This window comes from Thunnus albacares, chromosome 18 (assembly GCF_914725855.1).
Source record: "Thunnus albacares chromosome 18, fThuAlb1.1, whole genome shotgun sequence".
NCBI lineage: Eukaryota > Metazoa > Chordata > Actinopteri > Scombriformes > Scombridae > Thunnus > Thunnus albacares.
In genome coordinates this window covers 4,226,612-4,252,096 of record NC_058123.1, presented here as the reverse complement: position 1 = coordinate 4,252,096, position 25,485 = coordinate 4,226,612, and the positions used below count along the sequence as shown (strand labels likewise).

General features: G+C 39.2%; 1 protein-coding gene across 1 annotated transcript; it reads right to left on the bottom strand.

Moving 5' to 3' along the window:
- Positions 1-628: 628 nt before the first annotated feature.
- On the bottom strand, positions 629-25,485 carry aebp1a (AE binding protein 1a). The gene is made up of 20 exons (XM_044332938.1): positions 24,877-25,485; positions 16,588-16,833; positions 16,246-16,302; positions 14,017-14,085; positions 13,242-13,301; positions 13,065-13,124; positions 11,416-11,496; positions 10,961-11,070; positions 10,737-10,876; positions 9,331-9,415; positions 9,100-9,244; positions 8,531-8,610; positions 7,469-7,592; positions 5,891-6,087; positions 5,537-5,710; positions 5,322-5,447; positions 4,989-5,235; positions 3,632-3,771; positions 3,176-3,275; positions 629-1,635 (listed from the first exon to the last, which is right to left on the bottom strand). Exons 1-20 carry the CDS (start codon positions 25,124-25,126, stop codon positions 1,064-1,066), a joined length of 3,063 nt encoding a protein of 1,020 aa, XP_044188873.1. The 5' UTR covers positions 25,127-25,485; the 3' UTR covers positions 629-1,063.

Sequence of the window (25,485 nt, the reverse complement as noted above, 5' to 3'; positions counted from 1 at the left end):
GCATATTTATATCTGCTTTCTTCCACATGTAAATAAAATGTCATCTTATCAAAACTTCTTCTCTTCCTGTAGCTGAGCATGAGGAACACGCTCTGCTGCACATGATATGATGTAATGTGATATGTTATGATGTAATGTGATATGTTTTCTGGTCGTCATGGCAGAAAACAATGGATTTAGTTCTTAATTTCTATTTAGCTATGAAAAGCTTTTCAGACACGAGGAACTGTCAACTATAAGATGTCAACGTTTGTTGACTTAAACCTATTAAATTACGTGCTTTAGACCCAAGGAGGGTTGAATCGAGGGCAACTGGACTTGGTTGTAGATACTTAAAAGACATCTGGCCTTTCATCTAAGGGATAACAATGACCTGGATGACTGAGAATCTTCACAGATATGTTTTAGAGTCATTTCCTGTTTGATTTGGTCAAGTGAGAGCTCTGAGAGTGAACCAAAACAGTAAAGTTGCAGCCGGACAGATAAACAATGAGCTGAAACTCACTATAAAGCTCCGTAAAGCTGAGAGGAGCTGCAGAGTCAGACAGATCATTATTACATTATTACTGTAAAAAATATTGATCATAGCCGCTTTAATTTGAACCACAAAATAACAGATAGACTCAGATATTGTAGAAAATTATTTAATTTTAAACAAATGCATTCAGCAGTATGTTATCAGTTTATCTGAGGCCAGAAATCACACTGAAAAGCCATTAAAGAAACATAAAAAGATACATAGATTTCTTTATGGAGACAAACCTAATAATAACCTGTTGTGATGTACAGAATATTGTTGTATTGATCATCTATAGTTTCTGCTCAGCAGAGGCTTTTTTTTCCTAGATTAATTCTATGTAAAGAAACAAAAAATATTAATCTCACAGATATTCCCTTAAAAACAAACTTTAAAAAGTAAACCCTACAGGTGAAAACTCTCTGGGATCTAAACCATTAAAGACCTACAGTACTGTACGTATTGTGTGTTTGTATAGCTGCAAAAAACTGAAGTGGTTAATAAGATCTTTGTATAAAAATTATGTTGCTTCACTACGTGTGCTAATCAATCAATAGTGAATTCAAAAGGATAGTCCTGTGTGGGGACAGAGTCAAAGATGACGCTGTCGAAGGGGTTCTCCGTTGACCAGCTGTCCACAGGAAACCAGGAGTCATACCAGGAAGTCGTACTCTCAGTTTCACGTATTGTTGTGGGGGGTGTTGTTGTTGTTGTTGTTGTAGTTGTAGTTGCTGTTGTAGTTGTTGTTGTACCAAGACCGGCTCGTATTCTCTGCATACGCAGCCTGCGTAAGCGCATGATCCGTAGCCGCCTGAGTCGCTCTGCTTTCTGAGCGTTGGCGTGAGAGTCTGTCCTTTCGTCTTCGGCGGTGACCTCCACGGTGGCTGACGTCGCTTTCACCACGGTTTTGGGGACGAGTCGAATGGGCCTCTTACCGTTGAGAGCCATGATCTGTTTGATGCGATCCCAGTTGGATTTGGTCAAGGTGAAGCTACAGGAAGTGGCTCCGGAGTCGTAGCCCACCATGCAGAGTCTAGTCTGAGGGGTGTAGCCGTCGGCCTTCGCCGTGACACGGTACTCGCCGGGGTTCAGCAGCCGCCAGTAATCACCACCTGCAGCTGAAACCAGTCACATGGATTTTAGATCTTTTCTTCAAATGTTACAAACTTTAAAATATACAGGATTAACTAGTGGGATCAACAATATTTCATCATTAACTGTACTTAAATATTTAAGTTTTTTATATTTCAAGTCAATGCAACCTAAAATTTATTGTTTTTATTTCAATACTGTACTGCTAAATATTGCATGTTGTACTGCTAAACTCATGCAGAGATCTTTCTTTTTTGTAGTTTGATGTAAAACAGACAATACTAACCTTCATCATGCAAACCACACACACACACACACACACACACACTACAAAGATAATAAGGTCACTGAGAGCAGCTTTGCATGTTATCTTGTATCGACTCTACAGAGAAACAGCAGCAACCAAAGCTGCGAGTTCTTGAAAAACTGACTCTTCAGATAAAGAAAATGTAAATGAAAACCAAAATTAATCTGAATTAGATTTACAATATCAAACAACAACCTGACCGGTTCAATAGATTAACAAATCTAAATCCTCTGAACGAACACAAGACATAAAACACTTGATTTGTCATCGTAGGCACACGACGGGATCATGTTTGGTAACAGACCAGCAGCGATAGAAGATAATAAAAAGGTATTGCACAACAAGTTAGATAGTTAAAAACAAAACAGAGACATATGAGCATAGAATTAATATCTTCTGTCTCTATATAAGACATGAAAGCCACTTATGCATTGCAGGTAAACTGTAACAGTGCTGTATAACAGGAATTTGCACAATGAACGAGGTTCTTGTTATTACAACATTGATACAACGCAGTATGAAGATTTTATATTACACATGTAACATGTATGTAATAAAGTGCTGATGGCTCTGTATCTCTTCCCTGATGAAGAGGACAAACAGACTGCCGATAGCCATTTACCCGCTAGCTATCAGGCTAACGTCAGTATAGCTAACGCTAATGGCAGATTAGCACGTAATGTTACATAACTTGCTAATACACAATATATGTGCCTTGTGTTTAGAGGATATGGAGCTGTTAAAACTCACCTGGAAGAAAACATGAATGCTTTCAGTCCTATTTAGAACATGAGGTAGTGGTGCACTTGTGGCCCCTTGTGGCCGAAATGAGTATTACAACAATAAACACTTAAAAAAACCTGACAAAAAAAAAGATTCACCTGCTACTTTCACAAATGATGAAGAAAAAAGCCCAAAAAACTTTGCCCTCTTGTGGCTGAAATGAGTATTGCAATAGAGAACAACAGAAAAAAATTTCACCTACAACTTTCACACATAAAAAAAAAAAAAATTAGAAAAATGATTCTGGCAAAACTTTTTTTTTTTGCCTGGTAAACCCTTTTTTTCTCGTTCTTAACTAATGAACACAAGAGAGAAAAGAATTAAGATCAGACTTAGAAATTGGATCTCGCTTGCCTTTCAGGGCTTCCGTAATTTGTAATTGTTGACTTGATCTAAAATTTCCAGGCAGCCCTTTCTTTCATATTTTTAAGTTGCAACAAGTTACATTTTAGTGTCTGTCATGATACCCAACTTACCAGTTCTGACGTCATGCCGTATTCCGTCCACAGATATGGTGGCATTAGACAGCGGATTCCCCTCCACGTCTCTCACTAAACCTTTTATCCCTCGATGTACCTGCACAAGAAACAGTCACATCAGTCTTTGCTTTTTTTGGTTGTGAAATAAGGAAACTTTGACTTCTTCAGGCCTCTAAAATGAACTTCTATGCAGACAGATAGTTAGCTGTAATGGCCTTTCCAGACGGCTAGTTTCTGTGTTTACTTTTGTACAGACTTGGAGACAAATGTTTATCTTGAAAGCTTGCCCAGAAATACGTGGCTTTGCGCAAGTCCACGTTTGCTGCAAGGCTAGCATGACATTTATGGGAAATACATCAGGTTGATATAAAGAAGTATTCTTTAAAGTCTGGAGGGGCTGAGTTGATGCTCAAAAGATAGAGTTTGGGTCAAGTCTGTCTGTCTGGTTCTCACTTGTTCAATGAAGGACAGCAGAGCCTCGCGGTTGTTCTCCCACTCAAGAGGAAGTTCACTCTCATGAGGAAACTTGTCACAGCCCAAGAAGATGGAGAGCTCAAAGCAGTTGGTGTGCAGGTAGCTGAAGTCGTTCATACCTGTGGAGGAGGGTGAAAGCTTCAGAAGAAAGACCCCCTTATTCCTCGTAGTATCTAGCTATGTGTACCCATCCCAGTACAGTGCAGGTGAATGGAAAACTCAACTTTAAACCTGCATTAATACATTTTTTGGCCAGTTGGTGGCTGCAGAAACAAGCAGTGAACACAACACTGACATATCATCAGCTTTTAAGTTGATATGTTGAACTTGTTAGCAAACAGTTGCTTATTTCCACATCCAAGTCCAATATTCACTCTCTTTTAGCTTCTGTTTTGTTCTCTACCAACTCCTGAGGGAAATATCTGGCTCTTTAGCTGCTAAATGCTCCACTATGTTCACCAGCTAGTCTACAGCTAACTGTGTCTGTTTGTTGTTTGGTGCTGAGCAGGTAGTGTACAATGACTTTTTAGGGCTTTTTCTCTGAAAACAGCTGCCTGCTGCAGCCAAAACAATGCTATGAGAGCGCTGAGAGTGAACCAAAACAGTAAAGTTGCAGCCGGACAGTTGAACAATGAGCTGAAACTCACTATAAAGCTCCGTAAAGCCGAGAGGAGCTGCAGAGTCACTGATAATTCTCTGTAGGTTCATCACTACGAGCCAAACACATTACACACTGACAGCTCATGCGTTAGCATTATAAAAAAAATATTATTGTATTACAGCTTTTTTAAAGGATAAGTCTGGTGATTTTCTGCAGTTTATTGTTAATAAATTCAATGAAAAGACCCAAACCAACATGTGCTTTTGAACTCCAATATTGTCCAAAAACTATTAAAAACACATTAATGAGTCACACTGCTGCACTGGATGACATCATTACCTTCATTGGCGTAAACACACACATTTTAGTTTTTTTTGACTCAATCCCACACGCACCGTCCTGCTGCCAGAAATACTCACTAGAGCACCAAATGTAGATTCATCCGCCGCTGAAAATAGTCCCCAACAAATGCACTATTTCCTCCTGTTTGAGGAACGTTTGCTAAAAACTACAGTGACCAGCTGTTTTAGGAAATTACCGAGCCTATTTTAAAAATTAAACTATATGTTTGACAGTTTTTTTTAACGATCTTCAAGAGGAACCAATGAGCCTTAGAGCCTTATCCTTTAAAAACATTTCAGAGCAGCTGGAGCACATTTTTCTTTAATCTGGCCTCATGTACTCTTTACTTTAAACACAGAATTTCTTCTCTTTATGTTCTCTGTCAACACTTACTGCCCACCACTGGCTTCCAGCTGGCTCTGTTGGTGATGCCCTGTCCGCCGGTGACATCATCCCCGTGACAGGAGCCTCGGTAGGTCTCCGTCATGGTCAGGTGACTGTGGGCGTACGACATCGCCAACCACCGAAACATGGTGTCGTCTGGCGTCTCCCTCAGAGCTCCCTCGTTCTGTCGCTGGATGCGGGCCCACGTCTCCTCGTTCATCTCGGCGTTCGTTCTCCAGCGTCGGCTGTCAGTCAACTGAAACAACGAGGCGAGGGAATAAAGTATTATGGGATGGGTGTACAACAGCTGAGGTAACGTCTAAGTATGTAAAACTGCCTTACAGTAGACGGCGGACGCTGCATGTCAAAAGGGTACGCGACCAGTTTCTCTCCTCCTTGCAAATTAGCTCCCAGTACGAACGGGTTGCGCTGCATCCAGGAAATGATGGATTTGGTCTCAACACCGATCTATAAGAGCAAGAAACGCACTTGTCAATACATTATAATTCGTTATTTTAGTAGGTAAATGGGGCCTCGATGACGTAAAAGAAACTGACAGATCCATTGAGGAAGTTTTCCGGGAGGGGGATGTGATGGTTGGGTACGATGCGAGGGACCCAGCCTCTGTCCTCGGCTCCCCACAAGATGCTGTTGAGGTCTGGGAAGTTCTGGAAGATGTCGTAACCTTCTTCAGTCCAGTGGCCCAGCGCCCAGTTCCCCATCTCCGAGCCCTGGAACGACAGGAAGGAGGTCCACGTTAAAGGACGAGTTCATAATTTTTCCAAGTCTGACTTAAAACAACAGTACTGTCGTTACACCAACGTTTTGAAGCTACTTTTAATGCTGAGCTTAAAAAGATACTACTGAGGAGTTTCCGTTCCAGCGCTAATCAACCGGTGACATCATCGTACCATCTCATAGGCCAGTTCGTAAGCGTCGGGGTTGAGCGAGGGCACCAGGTGTATTCTCACTCCGTCCACCAGGCGGTGCACTCTGGGGTTGTCGTCGTTGTACTCCTTGCACAGAAACTGCATCAGCAGGAGGAGGAGCTCTCGGCCCAGCGCCTCGTTACCATGGAGGCCGGCCGTGTAACGAAATTCTGGTTCACCTTGAAACAACACAACAAACCAAACAGCACACAGATTTATTAACACCATGAAATATTACTTTTTTAAATGTATTTTGGAGCAAAAAACCCTGAAAATGACAAATTAAAACGTCTGGAGCTGCTGGACCACAGCGACTGTTTGCATAAATAAAATCTTTCCAGAAAGGAAACCTTCCAAAGTTTCTTGTGAAAGTGTCAGTGAACTCTAAAGTGTTTGTGTCATGGAAAGGTTCAGGCGGATTTCCAAAAAGGAGACATTTGGAGAATAAATGTTTCTGTAAACACACAGTCTTCCTAATTAAAAAACCACAAGAGACAGAGCGAAGGCCAACTAGCAGAGTTAATGACGTTAAAGATTTGAGACATTTAGACATGTGCATGAAATTACAGGCATTACTTTGTGCAAACTATACATCTATGACTTCCATACATCCCAACGGCTCAGCAGGACATGCTCTGAAGTCTGTCAATTTGCAGACATCTGTAACAAAACATCATGTCTCATTATAAAGCAAAATATGTACAATTTCTGCAACTGTTTCACTTCAGAGAGAGGTAGGAGGTAAAAATAGTAAAAATCATATTTATAAAGAAACATTTACCAAACAAGAGTGATCTGAGGGTAGCATAGGTAGTAGGATTCAGGTTAGCAAGATGTATTCAGACAGAAAAATTAAGTTTAAAGTACAAATTGCTCAGATTTTTCAGACAGGGAAGAAAAAAAGGAGCAAAAATGTCACTCAAATCCAAAATATGAAGAAAACAGACAAAAAAAACCCCACAAGGCCTGAGATGATGTAATTTCAATGTAGTTAAACTTTCCATGTTTTGTTACTAATTCTATCAATAGTATAAATGGCTGAAAAACATTAAAATGTTTTACACAGGTGGAATTAATTTTAGCTTTCAAAGAGGGAAATGAGAGGGAGAGTTTGAAAACCACAACCAGACATTTCCTTTGTTTTTAGAAAAAGTGAGAATATCTAATATTTAAAGAGACACACCAGCTGCACCTCATCTCAGTAATCGAGCCCTCTTCAAGTCCTCAGCCCTGCTGCTTCCTCTCCGTCAGATCGGAGCCTCCTGCTACTAGTTTTCTTGTTGTTGCCTGTTTTCCTTTGCCTAACCCTGTTTTCTGTCTCTGTCCCGTATAACAGTTTTCCCTCATAAGAAAATGCAGAATCTATGAATATGCAAATATAATTCATTTTAAAATTTTTACTGTTGGACAGAAGATGTTTCCTCCTTCACTGTAAAGTCCATTCTCAGTGTTTGTGCACTGGAGGCTTCAAGTTTCCACTGTTATAAGTTGCATACAGGACCACGATTGGCTCCAAACTAGTTGTGATGTCACAATGCAGGTATCTGAGCTGTAGCGTACCTGTCTCATGCTCCCCCGGGTTGTCAGAGATCTCCATGGCGTACATCTTCAGGCCCTGAGAACTTTTACCAATGTTGTAGATCCTGGTGATGTTGGGACACTCCTCATTTATCACCTTCATCATCTAGAAGAGAGAGAGAGAGACAGGAGGTGAAAACACATCCTGTGATATCATTGTTTGCAGGATTATCTGTTAATAAAGCACAATACATCTTTACAAAGCCAAAACACAGAAACTTCATATGTGGTTTGATTTATTTCAGACCAGAATCCGACTTTTTGACATTAGTTCTACCAGATCAAACAGACTCAAAAATCGTTTGGTTGCCAGGTTGTGAAAAATCCCTTTTTCTAGTGTTTAACCTCCTCCAGCATGAAACTTTCTTCATCTTTTGGATAAATTAAGAGCCGTCCACTGATATGTCTGATTATTTACTTTTGGGACAAGGGCTGCATTTGGTAAAATCAATTTTTATAATTTTTATACTAATTAGTTTGTTATACCTACGGGTGTAAAATTAAAAGTGTCATAAAAACAAAAACAGGATTTTTAAGCCTCTTTCCACTTTTATTTTAATACAAATACAGATACAAATAATTTTGCTGCCTCAACAAATACAGATACAAATACAAATACTGGGATCTCTGCACATCCCTTGTTATACCACATAAATAAGGCAGTAGCTAAATCAAATTATAATGAAGAAAAAAGATAAACTAGTCTAACTTAAATTGTCCAACCATAAAGTGCTGATTTTCTAAGACTTCTCTCGGATTCGTTGAGGAGGTTAATGCGGCTGCATGCTTGTCGAATTCAATCACATTAAATTGTGGTTTGTATTCATGGAGTTCTGTAATGTTTATGCTACTTTATACATGCATTTATATTGGCAAGATTTCAAATTTGCAATATTTTCCTGCATTATGAGGTTGTTGACATAATTTCAGACTCTTTTTGAGGAGGTTATGTAAAGCTCTCACACCTGTTTCTATAGTTACTGTCCGTATTTGTGAGGCAGAATATTCTACTTCTCTTGTTTCTATCCCTTAAAAAAAACAGACCTGTCTCATCTCCTTGTAGTTGTGGTGTCTGTAGTCCAGGTCGTCTGACGGGTTGACTTCATTCTCGCTGCGGTAGCTGCCTGAAAAAACGTAAAACACTGATTGTAAACTAGACTTTCTGCTGCTGAGATGATGTCGGGGTGTAAACAGTGTGTTTCTCTCTACAGTAAAACTGCTTCTTTATGGGGAAACGGTGGAAACAAACAGTTATGTAAGTTTTTAATGCTGAGGTTATGAAGTTCAAGTCGTGAAACAGACGACGTTTTGTTTTTTCTTCCATTAGATGACATATTCCTTGATGGAATGAGAAAAGTCTGTGTCTTATAAAGTCTCTGAACAACAAACACAGACTAATACATAATAACACTTTTATATCCAGCAGGTTGGAAATAATAATAATAATACTTTTTTTATTTATAAAGCACTTTTCAAAACCCACATTACAAAGTGCTTCACAAAATGCGTCAAATTAAAACTGACAAACTATAAAATCATCATCAGTTCCAGCGATGCAATATGAAAGAAAATGTAAGTATAATAAGTGTCAGTGTTGCTGCTGTGATACTAACTGGGTAGCTGACAGGCCAAGATCTCAGCTCTGATACATAAGCTGCCGTTCCAGCTCTGAGGAAGGATGCGGATGTAACGCGCCACCACGGGCGAAGCAAACTGATTCATGACCGGCGTGTCTTTGTCCACGTTCCCATAGAACAGCTGCAGGGGGATAGAAATGAATATCAGAACATGTCTTTTTTTGGTAAATGGTGGATTTTTATCAGGTATGTTCAGTTTCCACTCACCCACTCAGCGTAGCCGTCGTGAAGTATAGTCCAGTCACGACTGTCGTTACTGAAGGCCACGAAGTAGGACGACATGAAATCCTCACTGGGAAATAAACAAGATTAATTAGATCATGTTTGTATTGACCTGTATGGAAGCTCATTTCAGCCAGGAAAAGAAAAAACATTAAAGCTGTAATGTAAAAGATGTCGCTTGTAGTGACAAACCCACAGAAAAGTATAAATATACTGGCTTTATATAAAGCTTTTATCTAAAGCACTTTACAATTTGTCTCTTGTAGCAAGCGACCATCCAAGGTGCTGAGCAGTGATGGAAAAACAAGTAAAAGTCCTGCATTAAAAATCCAACTTAAGTAAAAGTACAGAAGTGTAATTGGCTAACTTTACTTAAAGTATTAAAAGTACTCTTTTCTCAGAATATCCTGTTTGATATCCTGTTACTGTTTGAACCACTTTATATACAGTTAGCTAGTTTAGTCCAGTGGTTCCCAACCTAGGGGTCGAAAAAACAAAGTTCTGATACACAAATTTCTAATATTTTTTTAGGAGTTTCTCTAATCTTTTATTTTTTGTTGTGAAATACTGGAAAGTTTGACCTCAAACAATTAGTTAAATGAGACCATCTGGGAAGTTTAAAAGGGAAAATGTCTCTTTGGTAGAACTGCTGACAACTTATAGACATTTAAAACATGACAAGGAGACACAACTACACACTGATTTTATACAAGAGCTCACAAGACAGAAAGGTTGGGAAACACTGGTTTAAATATTTAACAATGCAGCGCATTTTATAAACTCATCATATGTTTTTCATGTAAACATTTTATCTAAAAAGTAACAAGTAAATAAAGCAGATAAATGTTGTGGTGATGAAGTATCAAGAAGCATAAACTGAAAATACTCAAGTAAATTACATTAAAATTGTACTGAAGTACAGTACTTGAGTAAATGTACTTAATTAGATTCTACCACTGGCTATTTGGGGTTCAGTGTTTTGCACTTCAACATGTGAGGCAGGGATCAAACTGTGTATTAACAATCACTTAGCGAATGATCCAGTCTACTTCCTGAGCCACAGTGACACCATAGATAGGCAACGGTTTGCAAACACGTTCGCCACATCAACTTTATAATGTAAAAATATGTCAGTTTTGGGTCTACAGCTTGTTTTGTTGCCTGCAAGTGGCAAAAAAAAATCAATCATTATCAAATTATGAGATTTACTAAGTCAAAATTATGACATAGTATCTATTTTTGTCATTTTAACATTTCATCTATTTATTTATTTTCCTGCCAGAAATGGGCTTCCATACATCCACAGTCCTGAGATGCAGAAAAGTACCCAAAAGTGTACGAAGCCACATCAATACAAGCATTTTAGGAGGTGAAGCTTCAGCAGGACTCACACTGTCTCTGAGTTTCTTCCCTGAGTGATGACCCCGGAGAACTCCACCTCTCGGCGGGCATCGACCTCAAACCAGTGGTTGGTCTCCTCTGGTTCTGCACACCAGGCCCCGCCGTACAAATCTTCCTCGTTATCAGTGCCCTGTAGATAACCACAGATGTTTTTTATAGGTCAAACAGACTCCTCATGTTTCCCCTCATGAACGCTGGATGGAAAGACGTATACCTGCATGTTGAGGCGTCCTCTCTGAGCCGTGAAGCCATGGTGAGACTGAGAGGAAGCCAGCAGCTGGTCGTCTTCCACCCGGTGAGACTCCAAACCCAGAGGAGGACACTCTGAGAGGAAAACACACAACACACATCAGGATCTGTTCGACAAATGTTCCAGAGAGACTAATTCAAAACACTCATCAGCTTCGCCTCTTGGGAGCAAGACTGCAGCCGTTAACAAGTGATTCTTTCTTTTTAACGGAGACAGACGCCGTAAAACAAAACCTAATGTATTAGTTTAAAACAGTCTCAGTAGATTAAAAGATGAAAACCATCCTCAGACTAAATGAAACATGAATCAAAAACATTCATCTGTCAACTATTACTCCAGCCTTAAATTTAAAAAAAAAAAAAAAAAAAAAAGTGAGAAACAAATGGGCGAAATTTAGCTGTAAAAGCGGCTTTCTTTACTTTTTGGTTCCGCGGGTTTCTGCTGAATCTGCTTCAGTCTCTCCTCTTCCTCCTGCTCCCACTGCTTCCTCAGCCGCTCAGCTGCGGAGTGTAATGAGAAAACATTATGTGTCAGAAACATGTTTTCACATGGACCATGCTCTCCAGCAAAACCACCACCAGTACCACACACACACACACACACAAAATATTTCCATGTGTGCTCGTACAGTGAGTCTTCATTTCCACTCGTACATTCCTCATGTGTTTTCTATCTAGAATATAGGTCAGTTTTTGGTCTGTTGGAGTTAATATCTTCAAAGCCCGTCGTACAGAAAACAGACCGGATCTCAGAGTAGATGTTTTTGTAACTTTTCATTTGGTTTTACTGAAGACTGAAATGTTGTGTAAGATTTTAATAGTTTTCAAACTTAAAAAAAAAACCCATTTCAAACATCTCTCCCCCTCCCTGTCCCTTGATATCATGATAACATCAGCCAGTCAGTCTCGGAGCTTTATATAACGATCCATAACAGGACACTGAGCAGAGCGGCTGTCAGAAATCCTTCCAGCTTTACTGTATCTCCACTTCCTTTTTTCTTATCATTCTCATTATTAACAAACCACAGACGGATTAATCACAGGAATGTAAAAACAAACTAGAAACGGTAAAAAAAATTCTGAAGATATCTTTGGTCTGCTCGCGATCAGCCGTGCACCCTCGCACGTCTGAAACGGCTGTTAATAGAAATACAGTCATTTAAAAATATGTATTGTTGCACCAACATGGTTGCTGTGTGCACATGTCGCTTAATTTTGGCTGAAATTGAACACTGCATTGAGGAGTTATCGCATTTTATCTACATTCACCTCGACTTTAGTAACCAATTGTAGGAAAACAGTAAGAATATCAAAAAACAAAAGTTACAGTCATTTATGTGTATGAAGTTTAGTGAAGATTGGATGAAATATGTAGATTAGGAAGAGAATTTTGTGTTTTACAAAAAAATTCAAAATGGCGGAAACATTTTCATGGTGCGGATGGGCGTCGTTTATATCGATCTTGTTGTGTTTATCCCAAGGAATTGGGAATTTTTTTCATCTGAACCTCAGAGTTCATGAGTCATAAATAAAAACTCGAAACTTGGTCAGATGGTGGTGGAATTGTTGCCATTTTTTAATAACCTGGCGGCACATTTACAGGGTCCCTGTGCACCGAGTTTGATATCTGTAGCTTTTATAGTTTTTGAGAGTTTTTGGGAAAAGGCGTCCATGTTTTCTATTGATCCCTGTGTGCTCGTACTTCACAGTATGAGCACACAGACGTATCATTACTAAAAGTCATAGCACACTGCCATGGCGGCCACTGAATTTATGGTATTTTTTTGTATGTTGCTCCCCTCCGGTGGGAGGAGTAGCTTGCTGAAAAATGGCCGAAAAAATGGCTTAAGTATTATAATAAGAAGTCTGCAGGATTATAATAGTTGTGCTTTTGCTCCTTCAAGGATGAAAGACTCAAACCAACATTGTGTTAGTCCGTCTATCAATACTTTCTAACTTCCCTGCTTGTCTGTGGTTCTCATACCAAAAAATAAAGAATATTAGCAGTTATTAGTCTTAGCCCTAAACTCTCCTGACCAACAAGATCTCCAGAAAAAGAAAATGAAAACCTTTTTCTGCCTTTTCCTTTCGAGCTCTCTCCTCCTCTTCTTCTTGTTTCTTAAGTGCCACTGTGGACGGAGAATCAGACACAGAAAACGACTCATATCAGTGCCACGATCAAGACCTGCAGCACACGTTGTAAATGATAAATAATTCAGTTCTTGGTAGACCGATGGTAGACTTACAGTCAGTGTAATCATATTCTTCATACCAGGGACCCATGAATGGGACGGTGGTGGCTTCCTCTGAAACAGAAGCAAACAGATGTTTACAGCTGGAAATGTAGACTTTTCTCTATTCCATGAAAACCAGCCAAGGAGGGACATAGTTAGATACATTTCATAAGTGCAGTTTTTTGAATAAAATCTTAAAATAAATAAAATACGTCTATGGCAGACATGTGTGACTTTGATGCATTTTTAAACATCAGAGCTGCAGATGGATGACGAGCTGCTGGCGTCTCTGCTCTCATTTACTTTTTTCTATTTTCATCACCACTCATTCACCTCACAGTCTGACAGCCTCAAACTGATATTGTGCAGTCTGACAGATTGTGACCACAATCTTAGTGTGTGTGTCTTGTACAATGTGACATGATGTAATAATCTTACACCATAGTTGCTGTTGTGCCGTCTGAAGTCCTTTAAGCAACCTTCAGTTAATACACCAAAGGTTACTATAAACCTAAACCTCCAAATCTTTGAGTCTGAGGTCAACTTGAACTTATATGTATTTCTGGATCGATAGTGACACAAACCACCATAATAGAGTTTCTGTAACAAGTTAAACACAGTAGACAATATCTGTCTTTGGGCACCACTTGTTAAAGTTCATCATAACATATATAATTCTTTATCTCCCCAACTCACCATTTACAAGGCAGTTTTCTGCATTTCTGTTTACATACAACAAGCCCTTAAAAAATTAAACCCAACCTGACATTGATCAACAGAGCAGTACCTGGTATGTACATGATGGTCTCAGTAGGTTTGACCTTGTTTTTATCAGGATATCCACCAGGCACGTCCTCTGTGAGAAAAAACACATAAAAACACATTAGATTGCATATAACTAAGATTAGCATATTAAAGATTTTCTCCACATTTAAACAAAGAAAATCTGCAGGTAAAACGGCTCATTAAAAAATAAATATAAATGGAAAGCCAAAGACTCTTGTCAATATATATCTGAACAGTTAGTTACAGTGAGTTTTAGAACAAAAGAACTAGAAAAGTGGGGGAAAAAATCTGTGCATTGTCATCTTTAATACTTTATTTACTCAGTAGTCTTCATTTATGTGCTTGTTGAATCTGTTTAACAGCAGTATTTTACTCTATTTGTCTCTACATAAAATCTCACAGTTTCACAGTTCTCATAACTTGCTGGAACCTTTGAGCTTTGTCATAAAAGGATTCATAAAAATTGTGGCTCTGGATGACAGGAAGTTGATGAAATGGACGTCTGGCATCCCAGCAGTCAGCGTTAAGCTCACTGAGGGTTTTGGTTGGAGATGTCAGCTTTTTGGAGATGTCAAGCATGTGTAACGCTCTCTGAGTCTTAACAGCAACCACAAGCGGGAGTTAAACCTGCATTTTTTTTGGCCACTTGGGGGCAGCGGATACTGACATCATCAGCTTTTAAGTTGATATGTTAAACTTGTTAGGAAACAGTTGCTTATTTCCACATCCAGCAGTTAATATTATAGCCAATATTCACTCTCTTTTAGCTCTGTTTTTGCTCTCTACCAACTCCTGAGGGAAATATCTGGCTCTTTAGCTGCTAAATGCTCCGCTATGTTCACCAGCTAGTCTACAGCTAACTGTGTCTGTTTGCTGTTTGGTGTTGAGCAGGTAGTGTACAGTGGCTTTTTAGAGCTTTTTCTCTGAAAACAGCTGCCTGCTGCGGCTCAAAACGACGCTATGAGAGGACTGAGAGTGAACCAAAACAGTAAAATTGCAGCTGGACAGATAAACAATGAGCTGAAACTCACTATAAAGCTACGTAAAGCCGAGAGGAGCTGCAGAGTCACTGATAATTCTCTGTAGGTTCATCACTACAAGAGATGCCTCTGACACACTGTCAAAATACTGATTATAGCCAATTTAAGTGACAATAGTAAATGCTAAAAATGAACAGCCTGTGTTGATTTTTTGGGCCACTAGGTGGCAGCACAACAAGCTGTAAACATTGACATATAACCACCTGCTAAAGATGTTATGGTGAACGTGTTAGCAAACAGTTGCCTATTTAAACATCCAACAGACACGTATCCCCGTTTGAGACCTCAGCACTCATGATCCGGTCCTTACACTAATGTTTGTTTTGTTCTAGTTTGTTGTATTTTCAAAGATATTTTCATGATCCTACAGATATCTTCTGTATGCTTGGAAAGATAAAATACTTTTCCTGAGCAAAACCAATGTTTAAATTCAATATTCTGTGCCTGCTCAGGGGGCTTAATGTATACACTCTACTGAAATGAAGGAAATATTACATCTAAACACTAGTTTTGCCCAAGGCAAATATTTTATCTGTCTGGGTGAGACTGCAGACACCAGAGAGATCATAAAAATAAGTTTGGAGAGGCATCCTGATGCTGGAAAAAATTTACTGTTCTGAATCTGTTTTGTTTTCCCCTCATATTTGTGCAGGAAACACTCTGTAACCAAATCACAGAGTAAGGTATGAGTGCTGAGGTCACAGATGGTGCTAGCAGACACGTAGCAACATAAGCATTCATTTAGAGTCGTATTTCTGGTCACTTGATGTATGTAAGTCTATTTAACTATCTTTGGTCTCTACCAACTTCCTCTATCTGTTGTTTGGTGCTGGACAAGTTGTGTGTAGTTGCTTCCTGCTTCATCTTTTCATTTGTAGGAGGAAGACTCTTTCAGCTTTAAAGTTTGATTCTGTTGCTGCAGTCAGTTTCATCAAAAAGCTAATTTCTTTCTTGTGTAGATTTTGTACAGATCTACTCATATCTAACACTAAATCTAATTATAAAAGTTAATAAATCAAATCTTAAGCGATTCAAATAGACTACTTTAATTTTAGTCATCCTTCAACAGCATAGAAGTGAATTAGGAATGTTTTTTCGTCTGTTTTAATATGATAAGAGTGCTCTTTTCCAGCATTTACAGCTGTGAATCTACTTTGTGAACAAGCACTGAACCCAGTTCACAGTCCTACCGAGGCCTGGCTCAATAGGCTCTTCCCTTCCAGTCCCAGGCGTCACAGGTCGAAACACTGTAAAGACAGATAAAGAGTTAAATGGAGTCCCACAATCGCATGTGATCAAAACAGACAGAGAAAGGTTTACAAGTTACATGATATTTATAATCATTTCCAATAGATCATACACTGTAATGTGAATAGATATTTATTTCTGAATTTCAATAAGAAAAGAATTGCAGCACTGACGGTAATATTCCTTAATTTTATTCACATTTCAACTCAATCACAATGTTCACGTTAATAATAACATTTTTAAGAACTTTTACTTGTAAAACCATGAATCTAGAGTTTACATACATGTGTCCCAGCCGAGTTCAATCAGCAGTTTCTCCTCTTCCTCGTCCATAGAAGGATGCCTATTCATCGGCTGTGCTGTGGTTGTTGTCTTTGGTTTCTTGGTGGCTTTGGGCGCCTTCGGCTTCTTTGTTGGCTTTGGTGGTTTGGGTTTCTTGGTGGGTTTCGGGGGTTTGGGCTTTTTGGTGGGCTTAGGAGCTTTCTGCTTCTTTGCTTTGGCCTCCTTCTCTGCTGCTTTCTTTGCCCTGGCTTTAGAGAGATGGGTCAACAGAGGAAAACATTCAGTTATTTGAAACCAGTAAGCATGTGTATATAAAAGAAGGTGTACCACATGAAGCAGCTTTTGAACATTTTATTGTTGTGTTGTGTGAACTTTTATTGCCAAATGTTTGTCTTTAGTTTTCCTTTATAGCGTGTTTTATTGTTTGTCAGCACAGATGTATTTACTGCTCATGTCATGCCAACAAAACAAGTTCAGACATAAACTCTGACAGACAGACAGACTCCGACATAGCACATAAGGTCCTGGTTCTGAAAGAGAATTCAACCAGGACATTGGTTTGTTTTGGTTTGAGACCAGACAGGAAAGAGGAAAACTTTGCTAAGACCTAATAATCTCCCCAGCTAGCTGTTCCTTTGACAGCCAACACAATGACAGAATAGTTACATAAGGGTGGACAGATACCCTTTTTCCAACAAGGCAGTTTGAGGGCCGGTTCAAAGCTGGTGCCTAATCTTGAACCAGGTCTTCATGTTTCGACAGCCAAAGAACCGCCTCTCGGCCAAGAGAGCTGGTTCCAAAGTGGCACCAACACATTGCTGGTCTAGAATAAAGAACCGCTTGCATCAAAGGCTGGGGGCGGGATTGTCCTAACCAACCAAAACCAAAATGCATTGCGTCTCTTCAGACTGCCCAATGGCAGAGATTATGAGCCAGGCTTAGAGTTGTTACTATGTCACTTTATTAAGTTTTAATAGTTTCTCAGGGGAGAAAGTAACCATTTAGATTCCCAAAGTGTGGTCAGTTTATCCAAATAACGCCTGTTATTTAAATCTGCTGCAACGTTTTCGGAGATGTGAGGAGCTGCTGGCCAGGCGAGACCATGGATGTATTAAAAGAACTGGATACAACTTCCAGCAAGATGGCAGACCAGGCAAGCAGCTGTTTCTAAGCTCCCACACAACTGCTGCGAAATTTACATGAAAACTTCAAATTTTATCAGTCGAACAAGATAAAAAACAGAAAGTGAACATTTGAATAAGTGATTGGACCACCTCAAAGAACAAATTTGAACCTGAAAATACTTTAACCTAACATGCTGAGGAGAAAGACTTAAGCTAGGCTACATGCAGCCTCAGGCCAAGCATGACTACTCACAGATGGATGTTACAACCAACAGCGGTGTGAAGAGAAAAATTTCTGTTACAAAAATTATGGCGCCACCGTCAAAGATAAAAACCTCAGAAGAACCGAGTGCAGTCCCAAATGCGAAAAAGCCATCATGACTCATGGTCATGATGGCTAATATTACCAGACTAGTAGAGACAAATGCCGCTGATATTGAAGATTGCAAAGTCAAGATACAAACGGAGTGGAAAGTGGAAAAAGAAATGCCACGTCTCAGGAAAATGAGGAGCTGAAAGAAAAACTAGCGGAGTTACAAGAGATGCTCAAACCTCAAAATAGATGGTCTGAAAGAAAAAGACGACGAACGCATCCAAGATATTGTCATAGATATCCTGTCCAAAATGGCGCAGCATTGGGCTACATCAATGGAAACAGTGGTTGATACCATTTGCCACCTTGGAAGGACAGAGGGTGGGAGACCATCAGGTCATCAAGCAGTTCATCATGAGATACCATTGGGATGTCTTCTGGAAGCTATCCAAAAACTCCAAGATCTGCAAAGACTTTGGGGATTCACTTCAAGCAAGACTTCAGCAAAGCTGACAGAGAGACTCAGGAGGCTGCCTGGTCGAAGATGGAGCAAACCAGGGTGGCAGGAAAGAATGTGTACTACAGAGGACATGAGGACTACATCAGTGATAACAGGGTTGCTCCGGATGAGATAGGCTAAAGATAACAACGTGTCATTTATTTTGCACTCTCAGGCATTTGAGAGTCCTACCTCAGAGGTTCTGTGTTAATACTCATATCTTAATTGTTCTCTTTTGAAACTATGACAATTTTCTAAGGTTTTTATTCTGTGTTGTAGTTAAAATACGTTTTTTTTTTATACTTTAAAGGGATCTCAGTTTGAAAGTCAAGGTCCTTTCACATGAAGATTTGTACTTTAAAAGTCTGTTTTCTGTGAGATTCTGTTTTTTGCACATCTAGAACAAGGTGAAACTAAGCTGTAAAAATATTTGTTCTCTTTAGATACATTTTATAATATGAGGATAAGAATGTTTGTTTTGTAGTAATAGTTTATTGTATTCAATAGTGCTAGATAGAGGAACAACAGTGATTGGTTCCAAAAAAACTAACATCCTTAATTTTTTACTTTGAATTTATACTCCCTTTTTGTATGTCTTCCTTAGGTCCTATGTTGTCTCACTTAATACTTGGGGTCTAAGAGATTCTATAAAAAGAAAATCCACCTTCTTGTTTTTGTAAAAATGAAAAAAGCACAATGTTTTCTTCTTCAAGAGACTCATTCTAATAACATGGACGACAAATTCCCGTCAAACCAGCGAGGAGACAAGATACTTTTTAGTCACAGTACAAATAGATGAGCAGACGTTGCTATACTTTTAAACAATTTACCTGGGAAGATTTTAACCACTAACTGGGATAGTTTTGGTCACTGGATAATTTGAGTCTTTGAAGTAAATGATACCTTTCTGATCCTGGGAAATATATATATATGGGTATAACCACCTTAAACCAAACAAAACTATGATTACTGAAATTACAAAGGCTATAAAGGATCTACGTCAAAGGTATCTCACTGAAGATTTTATATTTGGAGGTGGTTTTAATATGGTGATGGATGAATGGCTTAACAGAAATATCAGGGACACCATTACGATCCTGTATTGCTTGATTTTTGTAGCATGTTTAAATTGAAAGACACATGGCGCACTGAAAATCCTGGTACCAAAATTTTCACATGGCTTAAACCTGATAGTTCAATCAAATCCAGAATAGATTTGTGGTGATACTGTCAGAAAACAGGCTTAGACTGGAGTCAAACTCTACAATTTCTGTAGCATCTAGTTAAAACTTATGCTTAAACCCATAAACATATGTCTAAGGAAAAAAAGATACTGGAAATTTAACTCAAACCTGCTAAAAAGTGAACTCTTTTGTCAAGAAAGTATAGCATTGATCAATGATAGAACAGGAGATTCAAATTTAACAACTTACAGAGATAAATGGGAGTATTTAAGGTCAGATTTCCAATAGATTCAAAAAGTAAATTATTAAGCAGGGCTGGTAGTTAAAAAAATGGAAATCATTAAAGAAATAAACTGTACCTGTAACAAATATTCATTAAGTGAGAATAACAAACAAAAACTTATTGTCCTGCATTCCTCACTAGAAAACATTTACATTACTAAAGCCAGAGGATCATATATAAGATCAAAGGTGAAGTGGATGGACGAAGGTGAAAGGACAAGAGCAGAAGGCACTGTTAATCAATAATCACTGCTAATCAATAATCAAGAATGTATGGACCCTGACAAGATTTCTAAGGAAATCTCCCAATTCTACATTAAACTGCACTCTTCCTCTTACTTATGCTTGGATGCTGATGCTTTCTTTGAGGACATTTAGGAATGAATCCATAAAGTGGATGAGAGTTTCAAAAGTGTAAATGATGCAGACATCAGTATGGACGAAGTGGGAAAAGTCATAAAATGCTCATCTTTAGACAAATCTCTGGGTTCAGATGGTCTAACAAGAAACTTCTATAGGCATTTTGGGAATACCTTATTTTCCATATGTTAAAAGAAATATCTGAAACTCACATTCTTACAACTACTATGAAGCAATGAATCATCACTCTAATCGCCAAACCTGGTAAAGAGCCAAAATTAACCGACAATCTTAGATCTATAACCCTGCTTAATGCAATCAGTTATCAGTTTAGCTAGTGTGCTTACTCAATGTCACAAATACAATAAAAGTTATAACCCAGGTGAACTATAATTATACTGTAATAAATTGCTGTAAAAATACATCCAAATTCTAACAGTATGGCACTGTTCTTTCTAAATACAGTAAAACACTGTAATTTCAATGCTTTTTGGAGCCAAAACCAAGAACAGACATTAACAGTAGGCTGCTGTGAGATGTGACGGTAAAATACAGTATTTTTATTTTCGCCACCGCAGTAACGGAGGGACAGAAGTCACATGCAACCATCGACATCATATAATCATCGTTCATCCTCGTTTGTTGAATCCAACCAAAAGGTCAGTAACATCCTTCTCAGAAAATAGAATTACATTTGTGCATCTGGTCACCCAATTAGTTACTAAGTTTAATTTTTGCTCACATAGAACTGGTCCTAGAAAATACCTGGCAGGCGCATGAAAGCATTTTCAAGTAGTGTTCTTCAGTAGCTGGTTTGAATTACTGGTGTTTAAAGATTATTTTTATATAACTGATGCTTGCAAGTCTAAAGATTATTCCCAGATGACTGCTGTCTCTTGAACTACACATCAGTGAATCCCAATGTTAGTCCAGCCTGATCTCTACCCACACCCTGTTTATCCCACTTGCATTTCATAATTAATAATAGCCTTCTATCTAAAGCACATAACAATTGAAGTTTATTCAAATATATAGCCAAGTTGATTAAGATATGCTGGCTGCTGAGCATCAAAAGACAGAATGGTCATACTGGTTATTTTAGCTCAATCCAAGTATGTTTCTAAGCTGTAGGTTGCTGCAAAGATACTGTAGTTTGTTGCCAAACTGCACTAAAACCTGAGACATAACAGGTGATTTGTTACATGTTTTATTTCTCCCAAGAAAAACAACACGGCAGGTCGTAATATCAGTTGCCCAAAAATGACCTATAGTTACGTTTGAGCGACAGCTGCCATCTAGTGGCCGTAGTAATTATGACAGATGACGTATATATATGTGGACAGAGGCTTTAACTCAACAGTGGACTTCACTGCAAGAGACCACTGTTCGTTTCTTGTTTCCAACTGCAAGTCAGGACAGTTTTTTAAAAAAGCGGAACTATAATCGTCTCACAACTTTGTGTGGTTATTATTGTAGCCATGAAAGTGGCCTAACTTTAAAAAAGTAACTTTAACCCACACCACATGTTTCTTTAATTTTAACAAAGTGATCATTTTAACCCGAACCATGATCTTCCCCTAAACCTAACCAGACCTTAACCACAGTGTTGTCGCATCATTAAACATCATTAGTTTTTAACAGTGATGTGTGACGGTTTTGGAAAACACACACAAATTATGTCATCCTGCTGATTAAAATCAACAGAAGCGCCAGATTAGAAAACGTTCCTATGTGTCATTCTTGAGTCACATGGTCAAACCACACATCTGGTCGTGTAATTCGAAGGGCTTGTTGGTTTTTTACATATTGTACACAGCTAATGTAATGCTAATCCTCAATTTATTTTCCCAAGATATGAAGGTTCATGGATGGATGGATGGATGACAGAACCTTCAGACTCAAGCTGTTTTGATCTTCAATCAGCTCAGCATGTAACCACACACGCAGGAGTAATGCAGAGGTGTTGAGTTACTCCCCCTCGAGTGTCTGATGAGAAACTGCTTACGAACTTTAAAGTATAAAATAAGTGGTTTCATGTTGAACTACATGGAATATTACAGAGGAGAGATCTTCAAAAGGTTTAAGGGCTCGTTGTTTTTAATCCCCCCTCGTTATACAACCATCGTCAGACTCCAACGCACACACAGAAGGCTGCTTGTTTTCCTCTGCTAGACATGTTTCCTGATGTTCCACCAGTTCTTAAACACAACAATCCCTCACAGCCAATTCATTACTCACCCTCGCTGTTCCATGGGGGAGGAGGGATGGAGGTGGGGGAGGTACTCTTTATTACACTCAGTCACCTCTTCTCGGTATTTCTGTGACTATACTCAGAAATAACATCATACAACATAAGATTAGATTGAAGGAAGGTTTTTTTTAATTCCTGAAATGTTCCAGATCTGACCTCAAAGCTTTTCCTGTTGTATTTTATCAAGAAACAATTATTCCTGCAAATGGTTTATTTGCTTATTGATGTATTGTGATGGTAACATAAAACCCCTTGGGCCCCAATAGTCCCTGGTTCACTGCGTGTCAATTGGTTCTCTGTAATTTACTGTAAATAATGCACAAGTAAAATACAATATCAACAAAGACGGGCCCTTCATTATTCTTTCATCTTGTGGCCCTTTCCTTCAATCTACCCTGTGTGGAAATGTTAAAGGGGACATATTCTGCTTGTTTCAGATGTTAAATATAGTCAAAGTTACAAAACTTGAGTTGGACATATGTAAAATGTTCCCTGTAAGACAAAGCCCAGGTTTTAGCTGCCCTGATGTTTCTTTTCAGATTGTTTTACATGCCCACAAACAGCTGTCTGTTCTGTAATCTTTGTCACTAAGGTTGTTCCAGGGGTTGGTCACGTTGTTTTGGATCTGATTTCATGTACGGATGTATTAGAGAAATTGACATTTTGAGTAAAGAAGGAGAAAAAGAAGTGAAATCCTGCTACTTTTGTTAGTTTATGTAGTCTCCGGAGGTGGAGGAAGCTTCCTGAGGGTGACCAATCAGAACAGAGTGGGCTCATCAGGAGGCGGGGCCTTAAAGAGACAGGAGCTAAAACGGCCTGTTTCAGACAGAGGCTGAACTGAGGGGCTGCATAAAGGACCAGTAGAAGGTAAATAAGGAGTTTTTAATTGGAAATCATGCACAGATATTCCAGTAGAGCCCCAAAATATAAATACAGACCTGGATATGTGCATGATACATCCCCTTTAATTATTCTAGTATATATTCTGCTCACATGGTGCATATTCCTAAATAAATCTGTATTCAATTAAAATACTAGAAAGTAATTGAAACACAGCTGGTATTACTATTGCAAAGGAGAACTGGTTGTTTTTGTGTTCTGGGCATGTAAAGAGGCTGCCATATATAATCTGCTGTGTGTGCTCTACTTAATGGGAACTTCAGCAAGTAAACTTCTGCTGAGAAGTTAATCTGGCCATGCCTGCAGTAAATGTTACCAGAAGTAAACAAAAGATAACAACATTCATTTACTTGATAAGCTCCAAAAATCAGTGCAGAAAAAGACAACGATTAATGTCCACATTCTTGACTCTCTAAGCTGCCACTGAAGTATCCCCCAAACTGTGAATGTCAAACAATAAAACAAGGCTGATAAAGATTTTGCACATTCAGCAAAGAGTTCCCCAAATAAACAAAGCCTGAGGGATGAAAAATTGTTTTGGACCTTAGGTTTAGTTAATTATGGGTTTTTATGTAACCTAGATCAGCCACACATGAAAACTCTGGCTGCGAGGGTTTGTGGTTTTGCTTCAAGCAGCGGAAAGTTAACATTCAGAACATCAGCGCCGCTGCATCAATGCTACTGAAACTGGGCCCTCTCGTAAATCCTGTTCGCTCACTTATGGAAAATCGTAGTGGAAATATTTCTGCTGTTGCTCATGCTTTGTATTTTTCACAGATGTGCTTTTTCTTGCTGACTTAACTGAAGCGTGGATGCCGCTCTCACGATTAAAAAAAAAAAAAAAACGGATTTTCTGATGGTTGTGCTTGACAAAACAAAGCTGCCAAAAGTTTTAGAGTTTCATACATGACCTGTATTCCTGGCAGAGAAAGCAGGTCATATAAGCAGTGGTTTGGTCAGGCTGCCAAGAAAATGTCAGACCAGCTGCAAGTTTCCTGCTCCGTCATCTTTGAGTCACTTTGATACTTTCATTAAACGAAAAACACCCAACTGTGCTGCTTTTCTTTTGTGACCACAAAGAGATAAACAAATAGTGATCTTTGGACGTGTTCAGAGAAAAAGCTGGAGGAAGAACACTAGATAACTGTTGCTTTCAGTCCAAACCAAATGTTTTCCGGTCTTGAAAACTGATTGCACCCTTTCATGTTTATGTATCTTCAGTGTCTTGGCTGCAGGCTGTGAGCTGAGAGCTCAGAGAGGAGGAGAAGGTAGGAAAGGTCAAGAAAGAAATTAAAGCAGCAGACTCTGTAGATTGATTCAGTTGAAAACATCTGCGCTGACTGCTGTGAATCTCAGTCATATCGTGGCTCCTTCTTACCTGCCTCAATTTCCTCAGGTGTTTTCTTCTTCTTTGGTTTTGTCCTCTCCTCTTCCACCACCTTAGCGGGCTCGTCTGACATTTCAGCTTCCCCTTCCTCCCCTTGTCTCCGGTGCTTGACCAGTCCTCTGGTTTCTCTCACGTGAACTCGTCCTTTGGAGAGTTTGTTCTCTTTTACATCTTCACCGGCACAGACAAGGACGCAGCAGAGGGTCAAAGCCACCCAGACGACAAGGACTTCAGCCCTCATTTCTCTCCAGTGGAAACACAACGCTGACTGGGATGAAACAGACCAGACGTACTCCAAGAATAGCTGTAAAAATAACTGAAAGTCCTTTTAAAGAGCACTCACGGTAACCAACATCTGACCTGCAGATGCACAGATACCGAAGAGAAGTCTCTGAAGAAATGGAAAGGGGATGGAGAGAAACAAAAGGATGAGCTCGTGGAGGTCTAGCGAGTTTCCTCCTCCCTGATGGAGAGACAGAACAGAGAGAGGAAGAAAATGCGGAGGGCTGGAAGTTTTAAAGCAGCCTCCTGATCGTGCTTGAGCGGAGAAATGCAGCAGCAACAGCAGAGCAGCACACCTCCCTGCCTCGTCCTGCTCCC